The 18,465-nt window shown below is 41.7% G+C and overlaps 1 protein-coding gene across 1 annotated transcript in view; it reads right to left on the bottom strand.

The window, feature by feature from the left end:
- Positions 1 to 7,020: 7,020 nt before the first annotated feature.
- Positions 7,021 to 18,465, bottom strand: part of LOC107296457 (TRAF2 and NCK-interacting protein kinase-like) — a 64,872-nt gene continuing 53,427 nt past the window's right edge. Inside the window, 6 exon segments of the mRNA XM_029286072.1 lie at positions 7,021 to 7,121; positions 7,593 to 7,732; positions 11,821 to 11,980; positions 15,693 to 15,842; positions 16,626 to 16,726; positions 17,880 to 18,014. Of these exon segments, the coding sequence (XP_029141905.1) occupies positions 7,038 to 7,121; positions 7,593 to 7,732; positions 11,821 to 11,980; positions 15,693 to 15,842; positions 16,626 to 16,726; positions 17,880 to 18,014 (770 nt within the window). The 3' untranslated portion in view covers positions 7,021 to 7,037.

The following is an 18,465-nucleotide window of genomic DNA, read 5'->3' as shown; positions in this document are numbered from 1 at the left end:
TCTTAACCAAATGGTTTATTTATTAATTAACAATATAATCAGTCTGAAATATTCAATTCAACTCAGTTCAGAATTGAGCTAGAAGAGACCTTGGTGGTCTTCAACCCCCTGCTAGAGCAGGAGACCCTGTCCAGTTTCACAACCCAGACCCGCTTTCAAACAGTGGAAGAAATCTCTAAGCCCCATTTGTGCTCACAATTAAAGCCTCTCATTTTGAGAGAATAATTTCAGGCATTTATTAAAGCATCCATTCCAAAATTGTTCTGGGAAGAAGCCATTATTACAGATATTGGCTCTGAGATCAGGTTTAATGTCTTCAGATGTCAAATTCTTTTGAATTATATACCTATTACATAAGCATGGATGGAAATGGATCCACTGTGCCCTTATTACTAAGAAATTATTTCCATTCGGTAATAACTGATGGGCCCATATTGCTCAGTGGATTTTCATTTGCAATCTACAAAGGAGTTGCATTCAGTTATGGATTGATGTTTATTTTTATCCTGATTTATAAATAACTCAAGGCGGTGAGCATACATAATAATACGCCTTCCTCTTATGTTCTCAACAACAACCCTGTGAAGTGGGTTGGGAACACAGAGAGAAGGGGACTGGCCCAAAATCATCCAGACAGCTTTCATGCCTAAGACAGGATTAGAACTCACCGTCTCCTGGTATTGTCCCAAGTCATCCAGCTAGCTTTCATGGCTACAGCGGGACTAGAACTCTCTGTCTCCAGGTGATTGGCCCAAAGTCACCCAGCTGGCTTTCATTCCTAATGCAGGACTAGAATTCACCATCTCCTGTTGATTGGTCCCAAGTCACTAAAGCAGAACTAGAACTCATCTGCCTAAAGCAGAATTAGAACTCACCATCTCCCAGTTTCTAGCCTGATGTCTTAAGCCCTAGACCAAAATGGCTCTATAATGAAAACTGCTCATACTCATTAAAAATGCACTACACTTTCAATCCTCGAAGGAGTATCACTTTTTTTGTTATTCTTTCCCTTTTCTATTGTTTTTTCCCCTTTCTGTTCTCTTTAATAACATAAAGCCCCCATCTCAGATCAGTTCCAAGCACTGTAAAATAAGCTATGAGAATCCATTCTCTTCCTCCGCTCCAATCCTATTCATTTTCACCATATTGAGTATTCATGTGTAGAATAAAAAGATTCTTACATTATAAACATTCTGTTTATATTTGAACATCCAATGTAAGCACGCCACTATGTAAAACAGAATAACATTTGGTTAAGAAAGAAAAGCAGCTTCCGTTTTCAATCATAATACGGTTTGCTAGATACCCAGAGTCTTTTTCCTGTCGTGGCTTTTTTAAAACACGGTTTCAAAAATAACAAGAAACTCTAAATACTGTTTAAAATATCATTTCGTGGTATTCACTGAGAAAGCACACCTTAGTGGTTTTGATAAGTAGTACTGAATAGCATTTTAACAAGATAAGATACCCAGAATATATATCGCCTGGTTCAGGACGAACTTTGATTTATGGGCTGGTTCAAAGAATCCACAGAGAACAGCCTTTTTTTATATAGATTGTAGGCTTGCTCATGTTTCATTTAACTTAAATACAGTTTTGTAGGAAAGCGTCTGAGCTTGTAAACTGCGTTGTGCGATATTTCTCGGAGAAGCAATTTTATTGCCGAGCAATTTTTCTCATTGAAAGCAGATCCAGTGTCATCCCAACAAACAGGGATATCAAATTAAAATGCCAAGCTTCATCTTATAGCCACAGAAGATAAGTAATACTTCTAAACACTGTAGTTGGTGCCTTTGTGAAAACATGCAGCTTACAGAATACACATAAGCTGTTCTTATTTAACATGGCTGGGGTATAACTTGGTGGGTTTTTTTAAAGAAAGGTAAGCTGTAATTGTACCTGGTTTTCATATGTTCTTCGCTTCCAAACTCTGTACAGGATGTCCTCAACTCACGAACTGCAGTTGAGCCCAAAATTGCTGCTGTTAAGTGAGATATTTATTGTGGGTTTTGCCCTATTTTATGACCTTTCTGGCCTCAGTTGTTAAGTGAATCACTGCAGTGGACAAGTTAGTAACCTCGTTGTTAAGTGAATCCGGCTCCCCCGTGGACTTTGCTTGTCAGAAGGTTGCAAAAGGGGATCACGTGACCCCGGGAGGCTGAAACCGTCCTAAGTACATGCCAGTTGCCAAGCGTCTGAATTTTGATCATGTGATCGTGGGGAGGCTGCAACGGTCGTAAGTGTGAAAAATGGTCATAAGTCACTTTTTGCTTGTTGTGACTTAGTTACTTCACTAAGTGAACTGTTGTAAGTGGAGGACACCCTGTATTTGTATGTATTTTGTGTGTGTGTGTGTTTGTGCGTATGGGAGGGCAAGTAATTTCACTGCAAGCACTGAAAGCGAGGCACATTTTTTCCACAACGCCACAAGACTTTTGTGGGATATACACTGAGTTAACTTTCAAGGGCAAACTCAATATATTATTCTATTTACATTCCAGGCTCCTGTTCAAATGCTCCTTGCTGTTTGTTGCTTCAGAAATGCTGAGAACTTGCTACAAAAGAGAAAAGGGAAGCAAAACAAGGGCGCAGCACGTTTTTTTTCTCTGCAGTTTATAAAAAAAACCCAATCATCACTGTCTTTGAAAAGATAACACTTCCATTTTTTCCCAGAATATTGCTTTATTTTTTTCTATTTTCAAATATACAATTTTGACATTACGAAGTTATAGTACAAAAAGAAAAAATCTCATTATACATAATGCATAGCCTAATAACGTTCCAATGCTTTAAACTAAAGCAACTCGCGGGCTAAATTTTAAGGCATACTTGTTACAGATAGTTCTCGACTTAGGAGCCCAAGACTTCTGTGGCTAAGCGAGACCTTTGTTAAGTGACTTTTGCCCCATTTTACGACCTTTCTGGCCGCAGTTGTTAAGTGAATCACTGCGATTGTCAAGTTAGTAAGCCAGTTGTTAAGTGAATCCGGCTTCCCCATTGACTTTGCTTGTCAGAAGATCGCAAAAGGGGATCACGTGATTCCCCCGGGGACACTGCAACCGTCATAAATATGAGGCACTTGCCAAGCATCTGGATTTTGATCCCGTGACACCACGGGGATGCTGCAACCGTTGTAAATATAAGAAGTGGTCCTAAGTCACTTTTTTTTCCAGTGTGGTTGTAATTCTGAACAGTCGCTAAATGAACTTTTGTTAAGTCGAGGACTATCTGTACTTTGACACACTAAAGACATTTCAGGAGTTGTTGGGAATCATCGGTGTTACAGTATATTACTGATATTTTGCTCTCTCAAGAACCTCATACAAAATAACTTCATTGCTTAGTGCAAGAGACCGCCCTTAAAAGAATAAACAAAATACTAGGAACGAATACAACGGAAGTCTCAAAAGGCTAAATGTTTATTTCAGCATTACCAATCCCTCTGAAATCTTTTCACTCTCCAGGCAATGCCCGCACGATAATTAATATAATCTAAAACTCTGATATGAATTCTTAAATATCAGCCTTCTCAATATATATATCTCACGTACTTTCCACGCCTATCTAGAATTGCAATATTCCTCTTTTCCTTCATTTTGCTTTCTACTAACGTTCTCTTTCTTTTATCTACTAACCTTCTTTTATACTCTCTCCTCTTCAGTGGCATTTCGTCTGCTTGATTATTTCTTGGAACGCTTGTTTTTTTTTGTGTTTGTTTTTTTTTTGCTACTATCTACTATCAATCTTGATTGTTTTTTCACAGTGCTGCATTTTGTAATTAGACTGAACCAAAACAAAACTTCCTGTTAATTTAAGATTTGGATTCGACAAGCTTAGAAGCAAAACACACCATTTTTATCCTAGAGAGAAAAAGAGAAACAGAGAGAGAGAGAGAGAGAGAGAGAGAGAGAGAGAGAGGGAGGGAGGGAGGGAGGGAGGGAGGGAAGGAAGGAAGGAAGGAAGGAGGGAGGGAGGGAGAGAAGGATGACTGCATTTAAAATTATTTCTTCTTTTCCCATCAAAACATTTTTTTAAAAAAAAATCCTCATCTCTCTTCATTCCTATAGTATCAGAAAGTCTAGGATGATTCTTTTGTTTTTAAAGATTAAATTATTTGATGGAACTCTTTTTGGGAAGATATACTAGATTAAATTCCACCTGCTGAATTTATTTTCAAATTGTGGGGAAAAAAACAGTTGCACATTGCACCCCTATGTGTACTTGCTCCGAAATTGGTCCTCCTGCTTGTTCCAAGTTAAGGATATTTAGGCAGGCAGCCAGAACACCGACAACAGCTGTTGACAACCATCTGGGTCCCCTGCAGGTACACACACAACTTCCTTCTCACTCTGTTTTTAAATGGAACCAGAAAATCAACACCTCTTCCCTTCCTTTTTAACCTGCCGTGTATCAAGAGTCCCATCTTAACTGTCATACTAATTATGTATTAGGAATAAGAAAGAGCTTCACTTTGTTATAGCTAATGGCTTCCCGAAAATGAGCTTTGAGGAGTGATTCAGCAAAGTAGCTGTCAGGAAAAGAAAAATCCACTTGGGATGAGTTTTAAGTTTCACAGATGTAGTTCCCAGTTAGTCTCATGTCACCGTAAACCTACAAAATAGGTTTATTGTGATTTGCATGGATTTCCCTCCCCTATTTCCCCATTACCTTCACTGTTCTTTGTGTTTCTGCATTTTATATTTTGATAAAGACTATTAAAAGTACTTGAATCAAGACGGGAGTGATCAGGACGCTTTTGTTAATTCACGACGCTGAACAAAGAAAAAGAAAAAAAAAGCACAACCGCCAGCCTGCCGAATGGACCCGTGTGTCTTGGAATTAACAAAAGGCTATCCCTTTAAGAGGAACACTCCATAAAAACAAGTTATTTTCACCTCTTAAAAAGATGGCCAGGAGCTTGGCTGCCCTAAGAAAGTTAAAGAAACTTAAGAGAAGTCTTTCAAGAAATTGTTTTCATGACAAAAGCCCCCCCCCACTCCCTACCCCAGTCTTTGGCTAGAAATTGGGAACATAGCCTGATTGTAGCAGTGTTCCATTCCCAATTCTTTTCCAAAATGCTATGTCTTTATAGGAGAGTAACAATCGGTTCCTCCTCTAACAGCCCTTATTCCATTGAACAGTGATTGCTTCTCCAGGGACTTGAAGAGAAGACGGGATTCCCAGCCCAGTTCTCGGATATGCGTTTGACTGGAAATCTGAGGAACTGAATCCCACATACCTCTTGCAACTGCAACACGTAAGAAAACGCAACACTCAGGAAAAAACAACAACCATCTGATGGCAATTTCATGCTGGAATTTAATCCACTGCCTGTTTAAATCCTTCACGCGCCCCACCTTTCTCCCGTAGTCTTCAGGTGTATACGCTTCTCTCTTGGATAAAAATAATTTTGTCGAAAGTGTTCATCGCCTTAAAAAATAAAATAAAACAGTGCCTTGCCTTTTCCCAAAGGGTTGTACAAACTTTAGTGGAGTCTTGCAAAACCTGAGAAAGAGTACAACCCGAATTGTAAACCCTGAGAATATAATATGGTGGAACCACACAGTGTGTCGTTCCAGAGATGTGTCCCTCAATGAGATGTGACTGATATAAAATGCCTGCTTTCTTTTTTTTTAATCTTAGCTTCAAGAGTGAGGTTTGGAATGAGACAACTTGCTACGGTCAACTTACCACGGCCAAGTCACTGTGGCCAACTATAATAATAATAATAAAGTTGGAAGGGACCTTGGAGGTCATCCAGTCCAACCCCTTGCTCAGGCAGGAAACTCTATATCATTTCAGACAAATGGCTGTCCAGTCTCTTCTTAAAAACTCACCATGGCTAACTTGCTACAGGACAATTCGACAATTCAATTTAATTATTTAAAATAATTAAATTTTTGTCATTCACATTCAATTCTGTCCCTCCTGTTGCATCCTTTCTTTAATGACTCTGTTCCACCATTTCTTTGACATTAGTGTAACCCTTGTCCCGAAGCAAGTTGCCCGGGGCGAATTGTCCCAGACCTGTGAGGATAATGGACATTGTGGTCATTCCAGTTAGAGTGGCCTTTAGACCTCGTTCTGGGAGGGGCGGTTGATCCTACCATTACATTAGAAACAAAACACTTAAATGAAAGTTCTCCGTTGAGATGCAAGAATAAAAAAAAAATTGGAAGGGACCGAATCCCAGATGGGATGGGAGTCCATCTCATTCAAATATTAGCGACTGCTTGAGCAAGTAACGAAAAGCAGCATCTTGCTTGAGGATATTTTTTTTTTCATGGTTTAGAATATCCGCAGAAATCTGATGGAACAGCACGCACGAGAAGAGACCGTGCTTTGCAACAAACAATTGCAAAATCGGGTAGAAACTGGGCTGTTGGTGTCCCCGCGGACACTTCTAGCCTCAAATTGCTGAGAACATGGACTTCCCCTGGGAATTTCTCCCAGTGGATACTCCTTGCTGAAATGAATGAACGTTTCGCGAGGCTGTGAAATCTCCCAGCCAACAGAGATGTTACCGATGAGTTCAGAGAAGAAGACAGATCCACACCTGGGAAAGCCAAAGCCCACCAAACTAATTGAGCAATCCAAAGGTTTGTCTCCACCTCATCGCTAGGCGTGCTTGCACGGAACACACCGTTTCACCAAAACACCCTCTCCTCCCCCTGAACACCAAACAAAACAACATTACAATCTTTGTGCAAACACCCCCCCCCTTCCCCCAGCTCTGTGCATACTTTGTAAGATGGGGAGCTTGGCTTCAACGGTGCAATTGTGCTTGGCACAACTGCCTTTAAAAAAACAACAACAAAAAAAACGGGCTCTCCAGGATACCGAACAGCGAATTTCAAACAGCGGACAATACATTTGCAAGAGTTGTACCCTCCGCAACTGCAGGAAAGTGTGAGGATCGTGGGTGTTTTCTTTTCCTTTTCGTTGCAGGGATGAGGGGCCAACTTCTGAAACGAACTTAAGCTTTATATGGCTCATAGAAACTGGGAAAGTCAAACGTTCCTTCATTCCAAAGGGATTTACCAGTTGAACAGTATGTTTTGGCCCAGGGTCATAAAGTAAATTTGACTGCTGCCTCCAGACTGAACAGAGGCGAAAAATACCTTGAGGAGAGAGATAAGGAAAGTGTCACTCCAACTTTTTTTTAAAAAAAAAATATTGAGCATAATTTGATAATAGTGCACATACTTCGGCAGACATAAACACGAAGACTGCTTTAATCCAACCCTCCCAACATTGGCATAAACTGCCACGTTGGGGAAAATCTAGCTTTCTAACCAGGTTCTAACCAGGTTCTAACCAAGGTTCTTCAACCAGAAGAACGTCTTGTGTCTCTTCTGGAAGCACAACTAAAAACACCTAACTCATTTTCGGGTGTGAATTCCATACCACCCCTCCCAACATTGGCATAAACTGCCATGTCGGGGAAAATCTAGTCTTCTAACCAGGTTCTTGAACCAGAAGAACATCTCGTGTCTCTTCTGGAAGCACGACTAAGCACAACACCAGATTCTTCTTCTGGTACAAGGGATGGATGGATTCCCTCCCACCCCTTCCAACCTCTGCACACGTACCTTATCGTTCCTTTCACACAGAAACTTCAGCTTTTGAGCTTTCTTGTGCATAAACACGCCTTCCAGACATCCCGTTTCCACAGCACGCAGCTCAATTGCTTTCTCGCCCCAACCCATCACCTGATTGGACTGAAGATAAGCTTTTAGGAAGAAAAAAGAAACAAACAAACAGTTAATGGAGCTTTTTCTTAAAAAAAAAAAAAAAGTAAAAGAAAACCCACAAAAAACAAAGACAAGTGACAGAGGAAAAGGCTGAATAAATGGTCCTGTTCACGGGAAGCTGTTGGCAATAGTAACCCCCTCCCCACACTTCTAGTATTTGTAGCGAAGGCTCCATCTGATAAGAAGAAGAATTACAATCTGTGCCACTTGGGCTCTAGCTTGGACAGGATTGTCTTACAAGCTCCTGGAGCCACATTGCGGGACTTTTTCAAATGCTGCTTCCAAGCCTTTTGCTTGCGGGGTGGGGTGGGGAATGTAACTTAGATATATGCTCCACTAAGTTGGAGGCCAGTGTTCTTAATTTGTTGAGGCCAAAGCTAAATGTGATTTCCTTTATTGAAAATCCCATCTCCTAAGAGAAAGCTACACCTCCAGCAGGATGCGTGGGGGGGGGGGGGAGAGGCTAAGATCTTTACGAGCTTGAGATTCTTCTTGTTTTCCTTCTTTGCACCTGCCTCCTTTCTTTTTCCCCTTTATTATCACAACCTTTTCAATCTGAAGCTCGAGGCCAGGGACGGAGTGCTTTATCTTAATCGCTAGACCCCGCACAGGGAAAGCTTTCCAGCTGACATAAGGAGAGAAACACTTTCATAAATAAAAGATGACATTTCCAGATGTTGACGGGCATCCAAAAATGCGGACTGTTTGTTCCCACCGAGGCAAGTTGGAGCTTGCCCCATCTATTGTTCGATCACCAGGCTGCAGTCCCACAGCTGCACCTTCCTATAAATAGATTATGGTGTCTGTTGCTTGGGCCTTCTGATCTCCGTGATGTAGCTGGCTGGGGAAAAAAATGAAGCTTCGGTGTGCTTCTCTACCTAGCTGGGTTTTTTCCCCTTTTCTTCCTAGATCAGGGTATTGTTTTCTGCTTGATTGTTTGTCTGGTGTTAGTCCCTGCTTATCTGGGTGTTAGTTGCTGGAGTGGATGCGTTCTGGCTTTAAATAGGGAGCAAGCCCCACCCTCACTAGCCCTGAAGAGGTTACCTAGTCAGGTAATGAAATGTCTGCAAGCCAATAACCAAGTTCAGAGACCACCAAGGCGTCCACAGTTCAACCCTGAGTGACATAAATTATCTTCCATTAGGACAATTGTTGCAGCCATGCTCCTAATTCCATGGGTAATCCAAATATAGATCAGGGTATTGTTTTCCGCTTGATTGTTTGTCTGGTGTTAATCCCTGCTTCTCTGGGTTTGGGCTGCTGGAATGGGTGTGTTCTGGACTTAAACAGGGAGCAAATCCCATCCTCTCTAGCACTGATGATGTTACCTAGTCAGGTAATGAAATGTTTTCCTTGGTAGTTCCTACATCGAGGTATTGTTTTCTGCTTGATTGTTTGTCTGGTGTTAATCCCTGCTTCTCTGGGTGTAGGATGCGGGATAGGATGTCCTCTGGCCTTAAACAGGGGGCACGCCCCACCCTCTCTAGCGCTGATGATGTTACCTAGTCAGGTAATGAAATGTCTGCAAGCAATCAACCTTGTTCAGAGATTACCAGAGGCTCCATAGTTCAAACCTGAGCAACAGAGATTGGAAAATTGGTGCAGCCATGCTCCTAATTCCATGGGTAATCTAAGACTTTTGGGGAACCAGAAAAATATACCCCTCATCCTTAAATTTCAAAGAAGGCACACAAGTGTTATAAAACTCATGGTGTACCCTTATCCAAACTGACTGAAGCAAAAGAAAAAAGAAAAAACGGTCTATTTCTAATATTCCTGCTGTCTTGTTTTCAAAGTATCAGCCTCTTGTCCAGAGAAACCCTGAAATTTCAGCTCTGCATCTTTTGAAGAATCAACCGCTTAAGTACGGTAGCTTCACCACTTTAATTTCCCTCCGGAGTTAAGTTTCCTTGTTCCAATTACTAGAACGACTCCACCAGTCTAGTGCCTTAAATTCTTAAAGAGCTCCCTATGTTTCATTTCTTGACCTCTATTGATTATTTCATTCCTCCCTTCTCTCTTTACCGGTTAAAATTTTGCAAATTGCTTTATTTTATTGCTAACGTTCGTGACGCAGGAGCTGGTTGAAACAAGTGAAGAATTAGCTTCCTGAAAACAGCGGGGCTTTTACCTTCGACTAGATCCCTACTTGGGAAAATGTTTCCTCAAAAAACAAAATAATAGAGTCCCCCTTGAACCGTAAGCAAAGTTTAGAGAAAAACAAAGATGACCCTTTTAGGAAAAAAAAGCTGTTCTTTTGTCCTTGCCTTTCCCCCCCCCAAAAAATGTTTTTTTTAATTTTCGTTCAACATTGATTACAATTAATCAATCTGAGGCTTCGCCTGCACAAATCCATCTGTGTTGCTTCCATCCTAGCTCTTCCTTTCAACCCTCAGACCTGGTTCTGAGAAATGGAGACATTTCTCTATTTTAATAGGAAAAAAAATCAAATATTCTGCCTTTTCAGCTGCACATAGGGCCAAGATAGGGAGAAAAAAAATCTACAGCATTCCAGGTTCCTTCCAGTATTATCATAGTGAGCTGTAACCTAGCCTGCTTCCTCCAGGATATAATTTTAAAATTTCCAGACAGGTTCAGTAACAAAAACTAGGATTTTCCCCTTCTAACTCTCACCTGCTGATAGCTCTTTTATCTCTTGAGATCTTCACATCATGCAGCTAATGCTAGATTGTCAGGTGAGAGAACCTGACATTATACAGACAGTGTTAAACATTAATGTACCAGGGAAAACAATTGTCTTGACATGTGTTAATTATACCATGCCGCTCTGATTCTTAATATTAAAAAAAAATCATTGGGAAGGTGAAGTATTGTGATAATGGCAACACCAAAAAGGAAGTAACTTGCCTTGCTCTATGAAGTAATAAGAGAAGGGAATATTTGTAGCTAGGGCTGAACTGTGGAGTCCTTGGTGCTCTCTGAGCTTGGTTGCTTTCTTGCAGACGTTTCAATTACCCAACTAGGTAACATCATCAGTGCTAGTGAGTGTGATGTGTGCTCCCTATTTATATACAGTAGCTTGTCCTGCCAGTGTTAGCGGGGTGTGTGGTTTTCTCCGTGGTAGTTCTGGGATTAGGGAATTGTTTTCCACTTGACTGTTTGTCTGGTCTTAATCCCTGTTTATCTGGATGTTGGCTGCTGGAGAGGATGTGTTCTGATCTTAAACAAAGAGCAAACCCCACTCCTTCTACCACTGAAGTTGTTACCTCGTTGGGAAATGGAATGCCTACAAGAAAACAACCACGCTCAGATAGCACCAAGGACCCCACAGTCCTCTTTCTCCTGCCCTTCTCTTCCTCTTTGCAAACCCCACTTCCTTCAACCACTGAAGTTGTCAACGGCAAGAAAACCACCATATTTAGAGAGCATCAAGAACCTGACCATCTTCCTCCTTCTCTCCTTCTCCTCTTCTTTGCAAACTGCACTCTCTTCTAGTACTGATGATGCTCCCTAGCTGGGTGATGAAACATCTGCAAGAACACCACCGTGAACCAAGGACTTTGAGGGAACAAGAGTAAATGTGATTTGTCCACTCCCATGTATGGTAGGTGCCCAAAACAAGTTTAAATGAGGAGCTGCAAACCTCAGCACTTTTTGCAATCAGTGGCACGGTCAGACATGCAGGTAGATGTGGTTTTAGTACAGTGGTTCTCAACCTTTTTAATGCGACCCCAACCGGTCGTAAGTCGAGGACTAAACTGGTCGTAAGTTGAGGACTACCCAACCGGTCGTAAGTCGAGGACTTTCCCTGCCCGGGAGCGCCGCGCATGCGTGGTTCCGCCCCCTGCGCCGGCCGAGGTGTAGCTGGCAAGCGGCAGAGACGGAGCAGGCCGACCACCAGCGGGCCCAGCCCAAGGGAGGTAAGGCACCCGCCGGAAAAGGGGGAAAAAATGGCGGACCAAAAAAATGGCAGACCAAAAAAATGGCGGACAGCCTTGCTTGGCGACCCCCATGAAATGGTCAATCGACCCCAAATGGGGTCCCGACCCACAGGTTGAGAACCACTGTTTTAGTATGTCTTCCGCTTCCAGTCCATTTTACATACCTACTGATGTGGGCATTTCCCCCCACTGCAAAATGTTTTCTTTGGAGAAGTGCCCATAAATATCAAGGTAGACTCCTTCATCTTCATAAGCCAGCAGAAGTTCCATCCCACTGGTGTTCCGGAGAATGATAATAGCATGCGGATGAATATTTCCCTGGATCTGAAATAATATTTTAGGAAGATTTACATCACGGAACAAGTTACAACTTAAGTAACTACAGTCCATCAATTTAGGTGTCACGACAGAGCATTTAAAAACCAACTAGCTTGGAGATCCGGAGAAGCGAAAAAGATTTATCTCTTTGAAAATGTCAATGTACTTTCTCCTGTGTTCAGAGTCGATAACAAAGGAAAAGACATGTCTTTCTTTTTTTAATATCAAGTTTTAGCTGCTACCTGAGAAAAGGTGTTTCTTTTATCCCTCTTTAAATATCAAAGATCGCCTATTCAGTACTCGCCTTTGAATTTGGGGAGTTTCATGTTGTGAAAATAAATAAAACCCAGAGTAATTTGGATGCGGGAGGACTTGCAATAGCATTGTAAAAATGATTGTAAAGGGCACCTTAGCATAGAAATTATCCTGTTAAAAATTCTTCTGAGCATTACAGAATTATAGAAAACAGCCTAAAAATAAACGACAATATAGCAATAGATTACATAAAAGCACACAGGCTGACTGAGATTATTCTAATGATAAGGGTTTTATTTCTCAGTTCTGTTCTCAATCATTTCCTAGCATGGCATACATAAATTATTGGCTCAGACGGGGAGGGCATTTTGTTCTATAACTTTGCATTAATTCACCAGAAACTGCTGAAACTTCAATTCTTTCTGAAAATGGGGGGGAAAAAAATACAGAATCACAAAACTGCTGTACAAGGAAGTTGGAAAGGTGACTCAACTAAATTGCAATATCGAAGAATTTTGCACGCATTTTATTTACCAATATATGAGGGGAGCAATGTAAGCAAGAAATTAATACATTGTGTGGTTTCTTTTTTTTAAAATATATATATATATATATACTACATGACTTCTAGTTCGACAGATCTGCAAACAGTGCAACAATAACAGGAGAGCAATTATTTCTTTGTTTTATTAGTTCCGCTGTCATCGTTTTTATAAGCCTAAGCTCAATCTTGACAGGAAAAAGAGAGGCCACTTCATCTTACTATTAAGCATCTTTTTATTTCAACCTTACGTTTTATCTCTTCTGTGTGTGTGACTGGAATTGCCTGTTTTTCTGCCTGTTGCCTCAACTGACGCTGATGATAACATTCAAGACTGCATGTTTGACGAAACACTAAACCTGTCTCTCAATCTGGAGTTTCTTAGACATTTGATAAACTTAGGAGAATGACTGAGGGAAACATTATTATCCAAAGAGAGAGCATTGACACTTGCTCCTGGGCTGCCTCATCACTAGAAGGAGAGAAGAACATCACCCATGAAATGTCCACCAGAGTGGTCTTCTGCATCAAAACAGAGGGCAAAACCTCAACCTGCTTTCACCAAAGAGAAGGATGAAGGACATGGATGAAAAAGAAAAATGCAGATTTCTTTTTTTTACTGCATGACATTATGTGAGATAGCCAAGCCAGATGCTAAGGGAAGTCTACAGATGGATTTCCCCTCTTTTCATCTTTAAACTCAACACCTGGGAAGAAGGAGGCATTCTAGATTGGGGTTAAACCTGCTCCCCACAGGTTCCTTTAAAGAAAACCTCACCAGGGGGAGATCCCTTGTGGGGACATCATCCCCTACATGTTCTGGCCTTCTCCTTTCACCGACAGCAAATAGCCCCTTTGAGGAGAGCTGGAATTTAAATCAAGGTAACGTCGATTCTTTTCATCCTAACATCACGTCACCCTCCAAATCTGGATTGATGCAGAGAAAAATCCCTATTTAATACCGTCTAAGTCCCAGTGGTTCTCTGGTTGAGTTCCAGCTACGTTCCAGCTTTACTTCTCTTTCTCTAAATAAATACAGACATTGCTTGAAGGTCATCTAGAGGCTTATCTTTAAGACACAGATAAAGACACACACAGGAGAAACAAGTTGCGTTCAAAAACACCCAGACTAAACTCTCCTTGGCACACATTCCATCCAGATGCAGAGAAGCCTTGCCGTCCAGGCTATAAAATGTTCAAAGAGCTTTAAGCAATTTAGAATATATAACTTCTCAAATCCTCGGGTGCTTCTCAAAAGAGAGAGAGAGAGAGAAAGGATTTGCAGCAGCATCCCTAAAACGAATGCTTTGCCGTTACAAAAAACCAGCAGGTAAAATTAATTCTGCCGACAATAACACCTCTACAATACAAGAGACAGAAGCTCCTCAAAAACTAATTAAGTTGGGATGGATGGCTGCTATTAGTGGGTTGTTTTTTTTAAAACGCAAGGAACAAACCCAAGGCCCATTAAAGACCTTCATGCCACTCTATTGCCAAGCAAATCTTGCAAATAAAGGAAAAGCACAAGAAACGTTTCACTCGCTGGACGTACTTGCCCACCCATGCGGTCTGGGATCACGGCTGCAACGATCCGCAACACCAGAATAGGGACCCAGAGCCGGAAAGCTATTTTAATATGCTGCCTTGGGTTGAGTTGCATGAGCAATCAAAGCCGGGGAGCCAGAAGCAAGAAGGTTAAAAAAAAAAAAGAGAGAGAGAGAGACGGGTTCCGTCCGTTGGCTTTCAAAGACGCTGGCTCCAAATTGAGAATTTCAGAAGACAATTATTCACATCTCCAACCCTGACAGCTGCAGCTCAGAAGGAGGGCAGGAACCGTACTTCCATTCCTATATTCTTGAGGGAAGGTGTATTTTTAGTGTATTCCCTCTTAACGGTGACAAGCGAGCCGAAATAGGAATCGCACGTCTCCTAGGGGAGACCCCCCCTATCGAGGGCAACTGACTGGGAGAGATTGTTCCTTGCGCAGATAATTAAATTGGGGGGTTTGCCATCAAAGCCAATCTTTTGTTTAAAAACATGATCCTTTTCATTGGCTGGTTTACTTTTTATTCAGGCCATCCAATGGCCTCTTTCTTCTATCTTCTTATCCTGTCCTAAAACCAGCTTATTTTGTGTGTGCTTAAAGGGAATGGGGGGGGGGTTTATTATTTTATATATATTTTTTATTATTTTTATTTCTTCTACATTGTGTTTGTAAGCCACCGAGAATCTCCATAAGCGAATAGTCAGCTATATAAATTTTCTAAAATAAAATAAATAAAATAAAATATAAATAAAGTGTCTCCTACAGAGGGTTGCATTGGCTATAGCAATAGGACCTAAGACTTATATACTGCTTTACAGCCTTCTCTAAGCAGTTTACAGAGTCAGCCTATTATCCCCCAACAATCCTCATTTTAGCGACCTTGGAAAGATGGAAGGCTGAGTCAACCTTGAACTGGTCAGGATTGAACTGCAAGCAGTGGGCAGTTAGCCTGCTATGCTGCATTCTAACCTCTGCACCACCACAGTCCAGGGGTGATCTCTTGACTTCATGTTCCTCCTTTCCAGAGGTGCAACGGAGGGAAAAAAGAGCAGAGGCATCTTCAGTGCTCCACTAAGCTAATCATCCCCATCCTTTTTGTGAACTGATGAGAAGGTTGTTAGTGTAAATAACTCGATAAAACCAAACGGATCCAAAAATGTCAGGAGAAACATTCAAAATCAGCCAATCTCAGTCTGATGTCCTTCAAATGTGTTGACGTCCCAGTAAAGGCTAAGATAGAGAATTCTGGGAGCTGAAGTCCACACATTGGGGAGGATGCCTTAGAGAGGGAAAATTGCCCTATGCAATGACGACATCATCATCAGTCAAGATGGCTAGTTACAGCTGAAGCGCGACACCACCATCTAGATACTCACATGTGTCGGCAAATAGAGGTCATACACCGAGCCGGAGTCCACGTCAATGGCATGAAATCCCACTGCTGACCCATAGATAACTTTCAGCCGCTGCCCGTTCTCCACAGTCAAGTCCACCAAGAGTGGTTTTTGAGGAAGCGAGGTGAAGGACTGCACAAAAGAGGGATCGACACATTTGGCTTTATTATTGGGATACCGATTACACGCAGTTATGAACTTGGATCTGAGCAGATCACATGATCATAAATATCCAACTGGGGGGCTCAAATGGGCAAGATGGTGGGTGTGCCGTTGTGCGTGTGGCATTGATGCCCATGCAAAAAAAGGGTGGGGGACAGATGGTGACCCCCGCACCTGCCATCTCGCTGATCTTGACACCTCTAGAAGTGACTCAAACTACCTGCCAATGCATGTTCCAACTTTCTTACGAAGTAGACACAATAAAATTAGAGTCAGGGTTGATATAGGTAGAAAGGCAGATACAGGCTGAAAAGTCAGGCACAAAGGATCAGGACCATTGCAGCACAAAAGATGTATTCAAGCCTACACACAAGAATCTAGTCAACTCATGGCCAGTCCTAAATTGGCACCAGATAAGGGTGAATAGAATTCAAGGGAGGCTGGACTTGGAACATTTGTGGCAAATTAAGGATTCTAAGCTAATGACACATTTAATGCCGCCCCCACCCAGCCTTGCCCGCCGTTTTCGTACATGAAAAGCAAATCAGTTAAGAGTTTTGGATAAACCTGCAGCATAGATTTACAACACAATTTGCACTACTTTCCTATCACAACTGCCCCCACCCACCCACCCACAAATCTGAGGAAGTGCAATGGGTTGAAAATCCTTTCACTTCATTTCCTTAGCCAAATGTTCCCAAGACCCTCAACAAGAAGGCACTAATTGAATTGATTGAAGTTCTACCGTTTTACCTTAAAAGCCATAAATTTATGATACGGCTTGGGAGCCCAAGCGTAGACTTCAACTGAATTCTTCACGGCAATCACCAGAAACTTGATCCTCTCGTATTTCACTACAAAGCAATCATTTCTTTCTTTAATTGGCTAGGCATAAAGATTGAGAGAGCATTCTAAATCACTGTTTAAACAGCCAGAGCGTGCAGCCGAATGTAACAGGATTTTGATCTAGTGTCAATGCAATGGGATTTGATCTACGGTGCCGTACACACTTGAGGGTCATGCAAAGACCTTGGTTGGTTTACATGACTGCTTATCCTAGGATTCCTAGCTCCTAGATCGACCACAGTTCCTGATTTACATATTTATTCAGGAATAATTCAAAGCTGGAATGAGCTGACAGTAATCAAGCCCCAGCAGAATCATTATGTAATGACTTATGTTAAAAACAGAGCATCGATGATAATATAAATCTTGGGGGGAAATTATCTCCATAGCCCGTGTCTCATTCTACAGATTGTATGCAAATATCCTGCCTGAGCACCCTGTATATAGATGTAAGATATATCCTGGGATCCTACGTTCTACAAACAAGGGTTGTATTAACCTCCAAACCTAGATTGTGCCAATAAATAAACAGATTGGTTTCTGTCATATATTTCTGTCGTGAAATTGCTTCTGTGTATTTTTTACGCACTTCACGTGCCCATAATAATCTAATGCATCTAAGAGACAGGCTGGTCAGCAATGTTCAACACGAGCTTCATGAATCTGTTCCTCAAGGCTCTTCCAACTGGATGCCCACCAGATGTGCTGGATTTGAGTCTCCATCACCTCCAGATGTGCTGTCTGAAGATGATGGAAGCCGGTTCAAAACTTTCCAGAGTCTCAGCATTTTTATTTTTATTTTATAATCTGGTGACCAAAACTGGATGCATTATTCCAAGCATGGCTTTACCAAGGCCTTATAAAGGGGAATTAACACTTCAGGGGATTTTGATTCTATCTCTCAGTTAAAGTGGTGTTTGTTTGTTTTTTGATACACCTTTTTAAAATGTTTTCTGTGTTTTGTCCTCTTTTTTTCCCCTTTTCTGTCTTCTTTAGGATTCTTTTTGTTGGGGTGGGGGGAAAGGGGTTGCACTTTGTATTTTAACCTTGTCTTGAATAAAATAATAAATTTTTTTAAAAAAAGAAAAGGATGGCCCTCATTTGGCCAGACCCTTATTTCAACAGCGTTCGGGGCCCTTGGAGGAAAAGGAAGACCCTCACCAACTTTGTAGTGTACACAGCCTTCTAAGTCGCCCACCGACACCCAGCCTTGTCGTTTCTCCACCTCGGGGTCATTCCGCAGGATCTTGTTTCGTAGCCAAGACAAATAATATACCCGTAGCTTATTCTTTTTGCCTGCGTGGGTTGGAACAGAAGCAAAAAAAAAAGGAGCATGTTAAAATTTAATAACAACAACAACAACAATTGGAAGGGGCCTTAGAGGTCATCTAGTCCAACCCCCTGCTCAGGCAGGAAACCCTATACCATTTCAGACAAATGGCTGTCCAGTCTTCCGAAGACAATTAGATCACTGTCACGGTTAGGCTAAGCTGGATCATAGAATGATAGGGCTGAAAGGGACCTTGGAGGTCTTCTAGACCTACCCCCTGCTCAAGGCAGGAATCCTCATATAGGAAGTCCTTGACTTTCAACCGTTCATTTAGTGACCGTTCAAAGTTAACAACGGCGCTGGGAAAAGTGACTTTTGACCGTTTTTCACAGTTGCGGCCTTTGTAGCGTCCCCAGGATCATGTGATCAGCATTCAGATAGGTTCGTATTGATGACCGCGGCTGTGCCCCAAGATCA

Source organism: Protobothrops mucrosquamatus, unplaced genomic scaffold (genome assembly GCF_001527695.2).
Source record: "Protobothrops mucrosquamatus isolate PMUCROS unplaced genomic scaffold, P.Mucros_1.0 scaffold2814, whole genome shotgun sequence".
Lineage (NCBI taxonomy): Eukaryota > Metazoa > Chordata > Lepidosauria > Squamata > Viperidae > Protobothrops > Protobothrops mucrosquamatus.
Note: the sequence above shows the minus strand (reverse complement) of the source record. Positions and strands in the feature narration are given on the sequence as shown.